This window comes from Scardinius erythrophthalmus (genome assembly GCF_964197995.2).
Source record: "Scardinius erythrophthalmus genome assembly, chromosome: 1".
In the NCBI taxonomy this organism is placed as follows: domain Eukaryota; kingdom Metazoa; phylum Chordata; class Actinopteri; order Cypriniformes; family Leuciscidae; genus Scardinius; species Scardinius erythrophthalmus.
Window position 1 is genome coordinate 29568320 of NC_138221.1, and position 13964 is coordinate 29582283.

The following is a 13964-nucleotide window of genomic DNA, read 5'->3' on the forward strand; positions in this document are numbered from 1 at the left end:
TGCCTTTAAAGGAGAACTCCGGTCAATTTTAACATTGAGCTCATTTTTTTGTCAATTTGGAGTGCTGTCAATACAGAGAACAACGACAAAAATCGGTGTTGCCTACACCGTGTTATCCTCTTTTTTTAAATTTGCACCCTGTTGACTTCAATGGGGCAAAATTTAAACCTGCTTTTAGCCTCTAAACGTCCTTGATGTGTCATTACAAGTGCACAGCCATGTGAGTGATTCCTTCAGAGTGAACACGAGTGAATCTGACTGCAGTAGATGTGAAAGAAATGGATAAAATGATAAAAATGATGTTATTTAAGCCAGCGCAAATACCTGTATTTACATCCTGTTTTCGGTTGAAGTCCAAAATAGTCGATTGTCGAGTTCACGCGCATAGGTTTAGTTACCTATGATCACGCACGTGAACTCGACAATCGACTACTTTGTGCATCTTCCTTTGCTTTGAACTTTGAGCATTGTAACTTTGCAGATGTTGTTTATGCTCAAACAGCAACATTACACACTAACTAAAGTTAGAAAAGTGAAATCATACTCAACCACCCCTTTAAATATTAAATTAAAACCACCAGTAGGTGGTGAGTCATCGAGTCATTCATTCAGTAATGAAGCAAGTGGCAGTATTTATGAATTAATCATTGAATCATTGACTCTAATGATTAGTTCAAACCCGCAGATTCGTTCACAAACACTGCTGTGTGCTGCAGTGGCTTTCGTTGGAGCTATTATTTTGTTGTAAAAATACTGACAGCTGTGTTGAAAATGAACATCACTTAATATTAAGCCCTAGCACCCTCTATTGGCCAGCCGCCCCTGCTTTACACAGACTTTAATATGTGGGGATTCTGGTGTATAGATTGCACTCCAACAACGCCATTTGAAACAATGCACTGTAGTATGAGATTAATATCCCGTTAAATGTATTGCGGTCACGGATCAAAATAATAAGAGTGAATCAAAAATGTAAAAACACATATAAAAATAGGCTATACTGCACAAACTGCAAAATGATCAGAATAGCAAAGAACGTGGTCATGGATCAAAATATAATAAGTGTGAATCAAAAACAACAAGCATGAATAATTCGTCATCATAACAACGACCTGTCACAGTTATGTCTGTCTGACGATCCATCATATTCACCTTTAAGAATTCCCGATTTTGAACAAGAGGTTTGAACGAATGACTCACTCGTGAAGACCGTAACTTGCCACCACCTACTGGCCGTTTTACTTTCATATTTAATCTATAACAAGGATGTGCAATGTCAGTCCTGGGTGCAGAGTTTAGCTACTCCAACCATAATCAAACACACCTGAACCAGCTAATCATTATCTTCAGGATTATTAATACAGACAGGTGAGATTTTTATCGGAGTTAAAGATAAACTGCAGGACAGCGCCCCCTAGAAACGACGTTATGATCTTTTAAAAATAATTTTCATGTTGCTGTAGGCTATTCAAAATTAAAGCTATATTTAAAAACATTAATCCTAAAGTATTAATATGCAATTATGTAGCTATGTAAATAAACACAATAAGTATGTAATAAATCATGCATATCAAATCCACCTGGTTTCTGTAACGCTATAATTTTCATTCATCTTTTGTCAAATCTGGCGTAATCAATGCAGAAATGGTACATTCAGTCTTAGAATTAATTTACATGGTTACCTATATGATCGGTTAACAACAACAACAATTAAGAAAATATTTGAGGATCACGCATTTAATGGTAATGGATTGCCAGCCGTGCGTGCTTTTTTTTTTTTTTTTTGTTACATGTCCATTTTATATTTTAGTTTTTAGTTAGCCTGGCTAACGTCAGACCTCTTTCTCATTGAGACGTGGTCTGGGAACCACATGTTCATTTTCTCGTATTTGAGGCGTGGTTTACGAATGCCCAGAGCTGTTTATTGGGCGCTACAAATGTCTATCAAATGTGCCTGCATGTAGCTCATAGCCAATCGTTTCAATTATACCAGATGACGTATGTAGAGCGACAGATATTCAACGAGGAAGAAGACGAAATAAACTTGCGTTCTAAACTATTAGAACACTATCTAAGGCTGCACCGAAAGGTAACTTCGCGTCTGATGCCATGTTGAATCCATAGATATAAACAAACTGCTTCGGTTTTTCGCATAGACATCGTCATCATCTTGCTGCTCCCTCCCCGTTCTGTGATTGGTCCCCTCGCTGAGGCGAAAATCTGGTCCATGGTGTCCAGGATGCCTAGCAGCGTGAACAAAATCGCTGGAAACCCAGGCTATATTTTAGTTGTTGTTATTCTTTGTTTTACATACTCTGAACTGTACCACACATGCCTTGTAGTTTCTTGTAGGCTACTTTTTGCAATGTAGGCCTACTTGTCTGCAATTGAACTTAAAATATATAAAATAAAATAAATAAAAAATGTTAGGCTGTTGACAGGACAAAGTCCTAAGTCTTCAGACGGGTACAATGGCAGTTTTTTAACTTCATTTTTGCAAAGAAATGTACCATTTTAATTTAAAAACTGCAGGTTGTTTCACTTACAGCAGCCACAGCATATTAACATCATGAGCCAAGTAATATTGTTTAACACCAATTACCAATGTGCACATTATTCTCATATATCTCAAAAAAGAGGAATTTAATTTATTTATTAATATTTGTATATGTCCAGAGTACAGATAGCTTTACAGCTGGAAAATCCTTGTAAAGTTTAAATTAAACTGTTGTGTTCCCCTGTACAAGTGAGCATCAGTCATGAGTCGCATTGGAGTGAGGTCAACTCCCCTCTTCGATTGATTGGCTAGAGGAGGAGCTGTCAATCTAGAACTAGTGGACCAATGGTGACACTTAAGCCCGCCTTAATTTACATGAAACTCCAACTGCAACATTTGGGAAAGCAAGCACAGAACATGGAAAGAAGAGCGAAGAGAAAAGCAGCACAAGCGTACAAAAGAGTAAAATATGAGCAGAAAATGTAAGAGAGCACAAAGTACAGAGTAATAAAATCAAGGAAAACATGAAAATAAGTTTAGGTTTTGTGCAATTTAATTTTTAATGTGTTTAAAGCTTTTATTCATGCTTATTTTTTATTCACGCTTATTATATTTTGATTCGTGACCATGATGTTTGCTATTCTGATCATTTTGCATTATTTTTTTTTCAGTTTGTGCAATATATTTTTACACATTTTTAAATTTTTGATTCACACTTATTTTTTTGATCCGTGAATGCAATACTTTTGACGGGATATTGAAACATACAGTGTTACTAATGCATCATTAGTTTTCCTCACTCAATGTATATTGATAAGAAATGTGATGTATATATGTAAAGATGTGTATAATTTAATTCAGTGATGATAACCATATATAATTTAATTAAATGTTGTGTAACCTATTGTATTTTCTACATTTCTTGTAGAAAAACACACACACACACACTTCTCAAACAGCATCCCAAGCTTGTATTTTCTACATTTCTTTGTAGGAAAACACACACACACACACACACACACACACACACACACACACACACACACACACACACACACACACACACACAGCATCCCAAGCTTGTACTTATATCAACATGATTAAAGGTTTGTTTTTTGGAAATCTTCAGTACTTCACCTCTTTTTAATGGAAGAGCATGGCTAGAAGGCAGAAGCCAGTGTAACTTGCATAATATCAGTCACAGCCTATCCTACATGATGAATAAAAATCACAAACAGGCTGTATCCAAGCATCTCTGCATGATTTTAGAATAGCTATCTGCATCTTTCTAAAGGCACTCTGTCTGCTCTTGCGGTGTTGAATGCTGTTTTTAGACCATTTAAATGTTAATTGCACAAATAAAAAATGTTTAGCGTACTGGCTCTGGGGGAAAAAAAAAATCAACAGTGATTGATTAGCCTATATTTATTGTATACTTTATTATTAAGTGAAGCAAACTTTTTGCTGAAATATAGCCTACACAATATATAAAAGCGCAGTTTATCTGTCGATTTGATGCGCGTGGAAGTTGTGTTCATTACTATCCCAACAGTAGACCCTTGTTGCATACTGTTTCAGAATCAATCACTGTAAAAAAAAAAAAAAAAAAAAAAAATGTCTGTTATGAATGTTAACCCTTGTTCCCTGATGGAGGGAATAAAGATGTTGTGTCAAAGTTCAGACACTAGGGGTTGCCCTTGAGAGCCTCAAATACCTCTGACGTATTCAGAAAAGGAATTGGCATGTGGAATTTGCATACCAGGCCACACCCCATACATACAGGTATAAACATTACAAACTTCATCTTTGTGCTGAGGAGCCGAGGTAGCGTCTCTGCCATTTCAGCGGGTAGCACAGAGTTGTGGCACGAGGGACACCACATCTCAGAGGGTTACCATTTGTAATCAAGATGTTCCCTTTCTGTGCGTCACCTTCAAAGTTGTGTCAAAGTTCCGTCACTAGGAATATCTATACTAAACTCCACAACTACTGTACCGTGTCACAAGATAAGGTGGTGCAAGCCTCCGAGTTTCAACAGGAAGTGCAACTAACTCGTAACCTTCCAACACCCAGAGTAAATGACCTCAGGTCTCCCTGACAAAGGGACCAGCTCATCCCGGGAGAAGTCACTGTACTGTAGCTACAGGGCCTGTTCTGATTGTTTAAGAAGTAAGAAAAATAAGTACTGCTGTGTAAATACTGGTTGTTAACATTGGGAAGTGTTCTCCTTCTCAAATGAGAAAGTACACTTCTGCCCAAAGGGGAGTTACACATATGGAAAACACACCCTATGGCCTCATGCACTGCATAGGGAAAGTCTCTGCGGTGGGCTCCACCAGAAGGGGACACTACCTGCCACAGTGACTGGGGACAGAGCTAGCTCCACCGAGGGGAAGACACTGGGTTCTCCGACAGGGAAACTGAATAGTGGCAATACATCATATGGGGTGACCATCAGGGCAACCACTACACACTGAGCACTAGCCAGATTACTCGGCTCACCTGAAAAGGGGCATACCTATGAATAACTGGCCTATTAGTGAGGTTCCTCCGCTAAACTCATCTACTGCAAAAGTGCTTAAATGATGGAGAAGGATGGCCCAAGGTTCACCATTCAAGGAAACTGTAACTGGGCCCAATAAGTGCACTTCACTCTGTGTGGAGGGGAAAGGCACTGATGTAAGCACTACACCCAGCCAGTTTTCCTGAGACTTACTTGATAACCCAAAACTCGAGACAAACCGGTTCCAATTGGAGATAATAATCTTGCGATGTTGGGTGTAAATATATATCAGTCCGATCGAACGATTTATTTATTAAATTAATTAAATTCTGATTGTATTCTGTTGGTAATAGGCACTTACCTAAAGCTAAAAGATGTTTTGTGCTTCTGACAAGTGCTTTTTTTTTGCCACAGACCTGTCCCACCGTCTAGAATGCAACTGAATGCTTTTTCTAGTGCCTCCATACTTAAAACCGCGATTAACTACTTCTAAACAGGAAATTACAGAATATTTACGTACATATTTACTTGGAGGATTCAACCTGTGTGCCTCTTAGAAACCTAATAAAGATCAGGACGGGCTTTCCCAAAGACCTGCCATCCACAATGTCGTGATTCACCGCGATGACAGCCACGTACATTGAGGGTGGAGGCGGACAGGTGCCTCTCTAGGCCCTGTTGGAGGAAGGAAAACACAGACCCAGTGCCAAATCTCTGTGGGTCTTCCCATGGGATGAACACCATGTAGTGAACGGACGCACCTCAAGGCATACAGCCGCCACGTTGAGGGGGCTCTGGCCTGAGTGATTCTGTCTATCACCGCTGGTGAGATGTGAGAGAAAGATAAAAAGAGAAAGCTGTGGGTCGACAGTCGGGACAGGCAGGGTGGAGGAGCTGGATAGGAGGGAGAGGATTATGTCTACATTTTTCCTGAAAAAGGTGATGAAGTTGCACCTCTCCTCTGTGGCTTCTGAATGAGAGTGAGTTTGTGGTTTGAGGATGTGATTTATAGTGATATAAAGTTGCTTGAAGTTGCCAGGGCAACTCAGAGAGGTTTAGCCAGAGATGGCATTCTGAGACCATGAATGTGGACATTGTCTGGCCGAGAGACCGTGTCATGAGTTTAGTTGTTCTGAGAGCAATAACAGTCACCGAGCGCAGTTCCTGCATAAATCTCGGCTCAGCACTACCCTCATGCAGCTCTTTCAGAGCTTTTGCCTAATGGACCTGCAGGGTCCCAATAATTTTTTATAACTCATCCGTTTAAATTAATTATTAAGCCTTAAAGTTCTGCATAATTAAGGGTGTCCACTTTTGAGTGACAGGTGGATTCCCGCTGCTGCAGTGGTCATTAGTCATCATTAGCCATTTGTCTGCTGTCTGTTAGCTGTCACGTTACCTCAAAAATAAATAAATTCTGGAGTGACGCGCTGCCAAGATGGCGACGGTCGGCCACGCCCACTTTAGGCTTCAAAACCGGTCTCCAGAAACCTACGGGTAACGTCACGGACACTACGTCCATATTTTTTTACAGTCTATGGTTGTGATAATGAGAAAACAACTTTTATTATGTCGTGATCATGAGAAAACAACTTTTGTTTTGTCAAGATTACAAGAAAATGTCATGATCACGAGAAAACATGAAAGAAAATAATAATCTGTGGCCTTTTAGAGCTTCCATATTTAACGAAGTTAAACCTTTCACGTGCAATTCAAAATATTCTAACTGACCCCAGAGTGATTTTCTTTTAATGCGACCGTTATTTTACAATAAAGTTTCCCCTTATTGTTTCCATGGCGATGCGTCATGCTTGTCACATGAAGCACCACAGCCACAATAGAGCTGGTAAGTCCCGCCCCTTCCGCTAACCCCACTGGACCTCTAGGTTGAAAAATCGTCAATGCAAGTGAATGTGAGAAAATAATTATTTTCTGGTCCTGTTTGAATTTTGCCATGAATGTGAACATATGTTGTCTGTGAATTTTTAATATAATTTTTCGTGTGAAGAATGCTACAATTTAGCGGGTAGAAGTTTGATACGGTTAGACTTTGTGTGAGAGCACTTTGTGGACTACAACTCTTCGCTGCTTTCGACGGGAATCTGAAGAAAGAACAGCCCATTTGGTTTGAATGGTGACATTTGGGTACAAAACACACAGGCATCTCGATCTGTCTCCATAGATTATCGCAGAATCAGCACCGTGACTTGACAAGTGGAGGGAAAATGTGTACGTCACATAGGCGACATGTAGTCTTTCTCGTTATGTCTTTTCCACAACTGCTAGCCAAAGAATCATACAATATACTGTCAAACTCGTAACATGAAAAATTATATAAAAAATTCACAGACAACATATGTTCACATTCATGGCACAATTCAACCGGGACCAGAAAATAATTATTTTCTCCCATTCACTTGCATTGACGATTTTTCAACCTAGAGGTCCAGTTGGGGTTTTACGGATGGGTGGGACTTACCAGCTCTATAACACTATTTGACAAATGTATCGCTTTTACTGTATTTCATTTTCCCTTTTTTATTCAAAATATTCACAAACTTGCTTACCATGTCGTCAACTATCTGATATTCCGATTCTCAAATACATGTAAGTGAGTCTGTTTTGTCGTTTAAAAACCTGTATAAATTATCTCTATAGCGTGAGATGGGCGCCGCCATGTTTGTTTGTGCCACAGTTGTTAGATTACTGTCAGTTGTGTTTACAGCATGTGAATTCATCAATTTCTCCTGAAATAAATGTAAGTAAGTGGCCGGTGAACTGGGAGAAGAATAGAGTAAACTTTATAGTTACTATGTGTGTCTGATATGATTTAAACAGGTCGGCAAATTATATTTGAATAGATTGTTGTTGCTGCTTCCATAGACATCAGTGTGTATTTTACAAACTCCAAATGTTGTTTTACTAGTGCTTATGAGTATTTAAATGTCTGAAACCTAAAATAAACATTATGTGAATGTATAAAACATGAATGAAACTGTATAAAACACTGCATACTTGTGATATATATGACAAGAGCTGAGCGTGTCCATCTCTGGTTCAGCGCCAGCCAACGCGCGAAAGCACAGTTTGAATCTGGAAGTCGCCAGTGACGTTACTGAACATTCTAAATCCCATATGTGGGACCGCACTCTCAGAGGCACAGAAATAAAAATCCCATAAATGGGAATGCACGCTCAAAATGGTAATGAACATCATACATCAACCATTTAATATATTGATCATTAATATATGGAAATATATTTTCTTTCTGTAAGGGAACAACACACACATACACATACACACACACTCATATATAGCATATATCTCTATACCACAGCAATTCCTTATTTTAATTAATCTAGCATTTACAGAGGTGTATAGTCCAGGGGTCAGAAAGTAAAAGTCCTGCCATGTTTATTTCACCCATGAACTCAGACAGCTGATTTCACTAATTAGTTCTCCTGGCTGAAAAACTATGATAATTAGCAAATCCGGGTGATTGGAACAAAATACTGAGGAGGACTTATTTACTTTCTGAACCTGGACTTTACACCTCTGAGCATTTACTAACACATCCAGGAATAATCGTTCACACTTAGATCATATAAATAACTGATTCTTAATCAAACTCAAACTAAATGTAAATAAACGTAACTTGTGTTTGTTTAGGCCTCAATGATTGTGTTGTTTATTGATCCATTAAGACTCACCCAGTTTCTCCAGTACCACAGTTGCATTGGCTGAAAGTCCTCCAGCAAACGCTTGACACATGTAAACTCCTTTGTCCTCAGTTCTGACACTCTTCAGTCTGAGAGAGAAGTTTCCTTTGGGGATTTCATCAGTGAAGAACTCAACTCTGTCTCTGTATCGCTCATTTGATGAATCTGGAAAAGCCTCATTGTTTTCATAGTGCAGAACCAGAATCTCTACATCTTCATCTGTTTTCTTCCATGAAACTTCTTCAATGTGTTCAGGTTTGATGTGAGAGTCTACAGAGCAGTTCAGAGTGACGTCCTCACCCACAGACGCAGATATGGAGCGACTCGATCCTGAGACCAGCAGACGCTCTGAAAGAACAAACACTGTTAATATCACAGAGTGAGATGTAAATTCACTAATTAGTTTCTGTAAAATCATAAAAGTAAGGCACTAATGTGATCCACACTCACCAACATTATCAACTTTTATTTGAATCTCAGTCTCACCAGAATCCTGCTGACTGTAAACTTTACATGTGTATTGACCCTCATCTTCAGCTCTCAGATTATCCAGACGGAGGGAGAAGTTTCCATGTTGAATCTGATCAGTAAAGAAATGAGCTCTATCATGATAATCCTGCTGCTGGACCTCTGCTCGACTCTCACCATCTTGATACAGATGAACCAGAGTCTCTGAGACTGTTCTTCTCCATTCCACCTCCAGACCCTTCACTGGTAAAGGTTCATCAACATAACAGGGCAAAACTACTGAAGATCCCAGAGGAGCAACCAGAAGATCAGAGGGGCCGCGAACAATCAACCCTGAAACAATTTTGCACCATTGAAAGGGACAAAGACAAATGAAAATATAGCTGCAAGCAGCAATTATCGGGGCCAAGCCCCTGAAGCAGCTCCAACAGCAGGAAGACAGCAGAAATTGAACATACATAAAAAAACAGCTGGTTCAGAAGTACAGGTGAAAATGAACTCAAAATGAACAGAAGATCAGATGAGAATGAACACAGAATGAACAAAAAAAATTAATAATTATTTCTAATCCAAGAGAAAGAAAGATTAATACAACACTTGAATAATAAAGGAATCGAAATAACACAATATTCCACACAATTTTTCTAAAGTCGTCCCATGCGGGACTCACTGTCTCTGGATCAGACGCCTGTCACTTATATCGTTGCACCACTGGGAAGACGTGCATTCAACAAGATGACGATGTTCCATAGTTCCAGAATCAACTCAAAATGAATAATTTTTATATGCACCACATGTCTTATTTATTGAGTTTCTTCTCAGATAGACGCCATGTCTGGATCTCAAGCATCTTTGCACCACTTCTGGCCACAGTACCTATTGCGGTCTGGGCATGTGCCGCACAGGATTCGAACCCACGACCTGAATGGTTCGGGGATCGTGACATGTGGTTTAGCCGAGGAGAGGCTTCAGTATAAGAATTAGCACACAAAAGCATGTTAACCAGATTAGCATGCTAAGCTATCTTAATGCTAATGTATCTTATGGTTAACCTGATAGCTGAAGTGCCACAATGCATTGGTAAAGTTTAGTATTTAATATCATGATATTATTTTGTAATTAATGGCTATGTCCTTGTTTTGTTCTATTATAGCACCACCAAGTGGTGCAGTTCCACCACTTTTTTTATGTGTTCTTAATACATGTGTGTGCCAAATTTGGTGAAAATATCTCATTTTGTTTTAGAGTTATAGATATTTATATATATGAGAGCATAAAAAATGACCCATGGGCGACTTTGGATTTTTTTGCCACTTACTATCACAAATTTGACATTTGTCTAGCGCCCCTCTTGAGGCCAGGGGAGTGAGGTTTAGCCTAGGGCTGCCCTCGACTAAAGATTTTTCTAGTCGACTAGTAGTCGTTCATTTAAGTAATTAGTCAACTAATCGCCGGTTTATATAAATAAGCCATAAATTATAATAATGAGCCTTTAATTGGCTATATAATACATAGCCAAATCAGCGCTCAAACGCACACATAAAGCTTACCATAGCGCAACGGCAAACTTAATGATTATGAATGGGAGACTGTCAAAACATTTTAATAATTTATTGGCAGCACTGACTCGTCATCTCTGCAGTATAGTGGACGCGCATATATGCACGTTTCATACGGATTACGTAATCTGAGAATTTTTATTTTCCATTTGAATTGGTTTATTTAAAAGTAGACATTTCAAGATTTCTATAAATTATATTTCTCAAGTCTGTGACTGTGAGGCAAGTATAGCCTACACTGAGTTTCGGTTCACTGACAGCGGCACAGCAGAAAACGAATCCTGATTGTTTTCATTATTTTACAAAAGCACAACATTTTGTAGTTATTCCCAGACAGCAACATAGTGTCGGCCCAGATCCGCCCCACATCTGGTTCGCGTTGAATCCATATGTACCATATGTGGGGCGGATCTGGGCTGACACTATGTTGCTGTCTGGGTTGTGAGTTTACAGAAACAAAAGTAGACCCTTGCATTACTTTGCCCCAATTTGCATTACTCTTATCTGTATGACCAAAAATGATGGATTTTAAGTTATAGCAAGTGATCGCGTTGGCGCGAACGGTTATGCCGAGTTCACATAAATGAGTGACGAGTCAGGTCACTGTTATTTTCACACTGCACAACTATCTGGGGTAACATTTAATTGCTGGTGTGTGCACACTGCACGATGGATCGGCGACAGGAGGTTTCACACTGCATGATTTTACAATAGAAATAATCGCCGAGACCAGAGTTCTCGAGCTAGACTGAAACTGTTATTAAAAATTATAGCCTGCTAGAAGATTGCGATCCAAATTATCTGTGCGCTGATTTTCAGCGAAAAGGAGAAAAAGAAAAACAGATTATGCAGGAGGAAATGGTTGGGGAGACGAGGGGAGCAAGGATTGTGTGTTCTGCAAAGAGAGTTGGGGTAAATAAATAATTTTGCAATCGTCCAGTGCAGTAGTGCCATCATGCAGTGTGAACTCGGCATTACAGTTCCAGATATTTAGCATGCCAAATATCTGACGGGCGTCTGCGAATCATTGGCGATTCTCTCAGATCGCTTCTTTGATAATTCACTCTGTGTGATTGTCACTCACGTGAACGAGCACCGATTTGCCTATGATTTCGGGCATTTGTCGTCGATCTCCCAAAACCTGTCGGCGAGTGAAAATCAGGCCTAAAATCGGGCAGTGTGAACTAGGCATTAAGCCGGGTGCACACTATGCGATTAATTATCGTCCTTTACGATTGTTACTTGTCAGACTGTACTAAAATGATCATTGCAGTCACACTGTAAGATCTCGTTGTCGTAAATGTCAGACTGTACGACAGTCAAGACGCGTTAAAAACGGACGCATGCAAGAAAACTTGTCTGGAGTTTTACATTATCAATCAATGACACGTAGCTACGTTCACAGTGAGCTGCGTTACACGTGACCAGATAGCAACATTGTTTCGGCCCAGATCCGGCCCACATCTGGCACTTGTGGAATGCGGATCTGGCCCACATGCAGCGTGGAATGACGGCCCTTAGGTGGCCCACTCCTGTTTGCCAGATCTGGGCCACAAGCAGGCCATAGCAATGCCACATGTCAGCCAAGAGCAAAGAAATAAACCAGAACTGGACCTTATCTGAGCCACAAAGTCTGTGTATATTAAATGTGGAGTCATCTCAGCCTTAATAAGCCTGTTAACAAGCAGAATCACTGAAGGAAAGAAGAGAACAGAAAAAGAGACGAGCAGAAACACAAGAACTACAACTGACTTCAGACACAGCCTTAGATGAAATCAACTGAAGAGAAAAGAAGACATTAAATCTGTGAAGATCTCAGCAGAGGATTAAACAACTCCACAAACAGCATTACCAGCTTCACTTATTACTAACCAGACTGACTTTATTTCTGTCAGACGTCTACAGAAGGTTTTATTGAGAATTAACAGAGGTTTAACTCTAATGTGTTTCATTTGAAGTCACCATAACACAACCACGCTGCATGTGGGCCAGATCCGCATTCCACAAGTGCCAGATGTGGGCCGGATCTGGGCCGAAACAATGTTGCTATGTGGGTGGGATTGAAACGGTGGCTACAAATAATTCTTTAATGTAATTTTGGTCACAGCTTGTCGTGAAAAACGAAGACAATTTGATGGTTGTCATAGGATAAGTCACACTCTAGGACTGTGAGTCAAATCTTCTGACACTGCCAGAATTTCGGCGGAGATAAAATATGATCGCAACGGTCATTAATCGGCTGTCAGTGAACATGTCAAACAATCAAAGACTTCAGATTTTAGCCTTGGATCAGAAAGAAGATTCTTTTAGGATTTGCCAAATTTGTCTAAGACGGCCAAATCTCGGCCAAAATCACACAGTGTGCACCCGGCTATAGTCGACTATTAGGGGGCAGCCCTGAAGCCAGGTACACACTGTGCGATTTTGGCTGCGATGTGGCCGTCTGACTCTGAGACAATTGAACATGGCAGAAAAAATATTGATGGAATGGCTGCTTATATAGGCCTATGCTTTTAATGATGATTGACAGGACTGAACATGATTGACAGGACCTACGTTTGGACCTTCATTTAAGTTGGTTATCTTGAGACAAACCAGATTGTCTTGAGTCAAACAAGTTTTTGCTTTTGCACTTCACAAGTAAAGTGTTCGTGAATCATTGACAGAGATAGCCTACTTTCAGTCTTGTAAACACTGGGTCAAATCAGGTAACCAGGAAATATAACCTGAATAAATATATAAATGTATGCAAAGTATGGCACTAACTGACACACCTCCGTATGACAATAACTGTATTAGGGCAATTCCACGCAAAACTGTCACATCCATAACGCCAACACAATGCCATGGTATTTAGTTGGCGTTATGGATGTGACAGTTTTGCACGGAATTGCCCATTAGCTGACCTGAAAATTAAAATAGCAAACAAATTTTAATCAAACAGCTATTTTCTCTGCTAATGAGATAATACTGATTGATTTTCCTTTACAGTCTGCCATAAAATAATTCATTACGATAATCCATAAAAAAATTGTTTTTAAATTAACATTTTAGCTGCAAAAAGAAACTTATGAAGATACAATTTATATTTATCTACAAAACATGCCTTAAAAGATTTACAAGACCATGAAAAACAAAGCCGGTCAAGTGTATCCAAAAGTGGACTAGATTATATTTATAGATTTAAATTTGTAATAGTTAATTTTGTGCCTTTTCAC

At 39.4% G+C, this 13964-nt stretch overlaps 1 protein-coding gene across 1 annotated transcript in view; it reads right to left on the reverse strand.

The window, feature by feature from the left end:
- Positions 1 to 13964, reverse strand: part of LOC308698677 (CD276 antigen-like) — a 56726-nt gene that overhangs the window by 42008 nt on the left and 754 nt on the right. The window contains exons 2-3 of the mRNA XM_081378932.1: positions 9170 to 9520; positions 8711 to 9067 (exon numbers count right to left, since the gene is read on the reverse strand). Coding sequence (XP_081235058.1) covers positions 8711 to 9067; positions 9170 to 9520 — 708 coding nt within the window. The remainder of the gene's footprint in view (positions 1 to 8710; positions 9068 to 9169; positions 9521 to 13964) is intronic.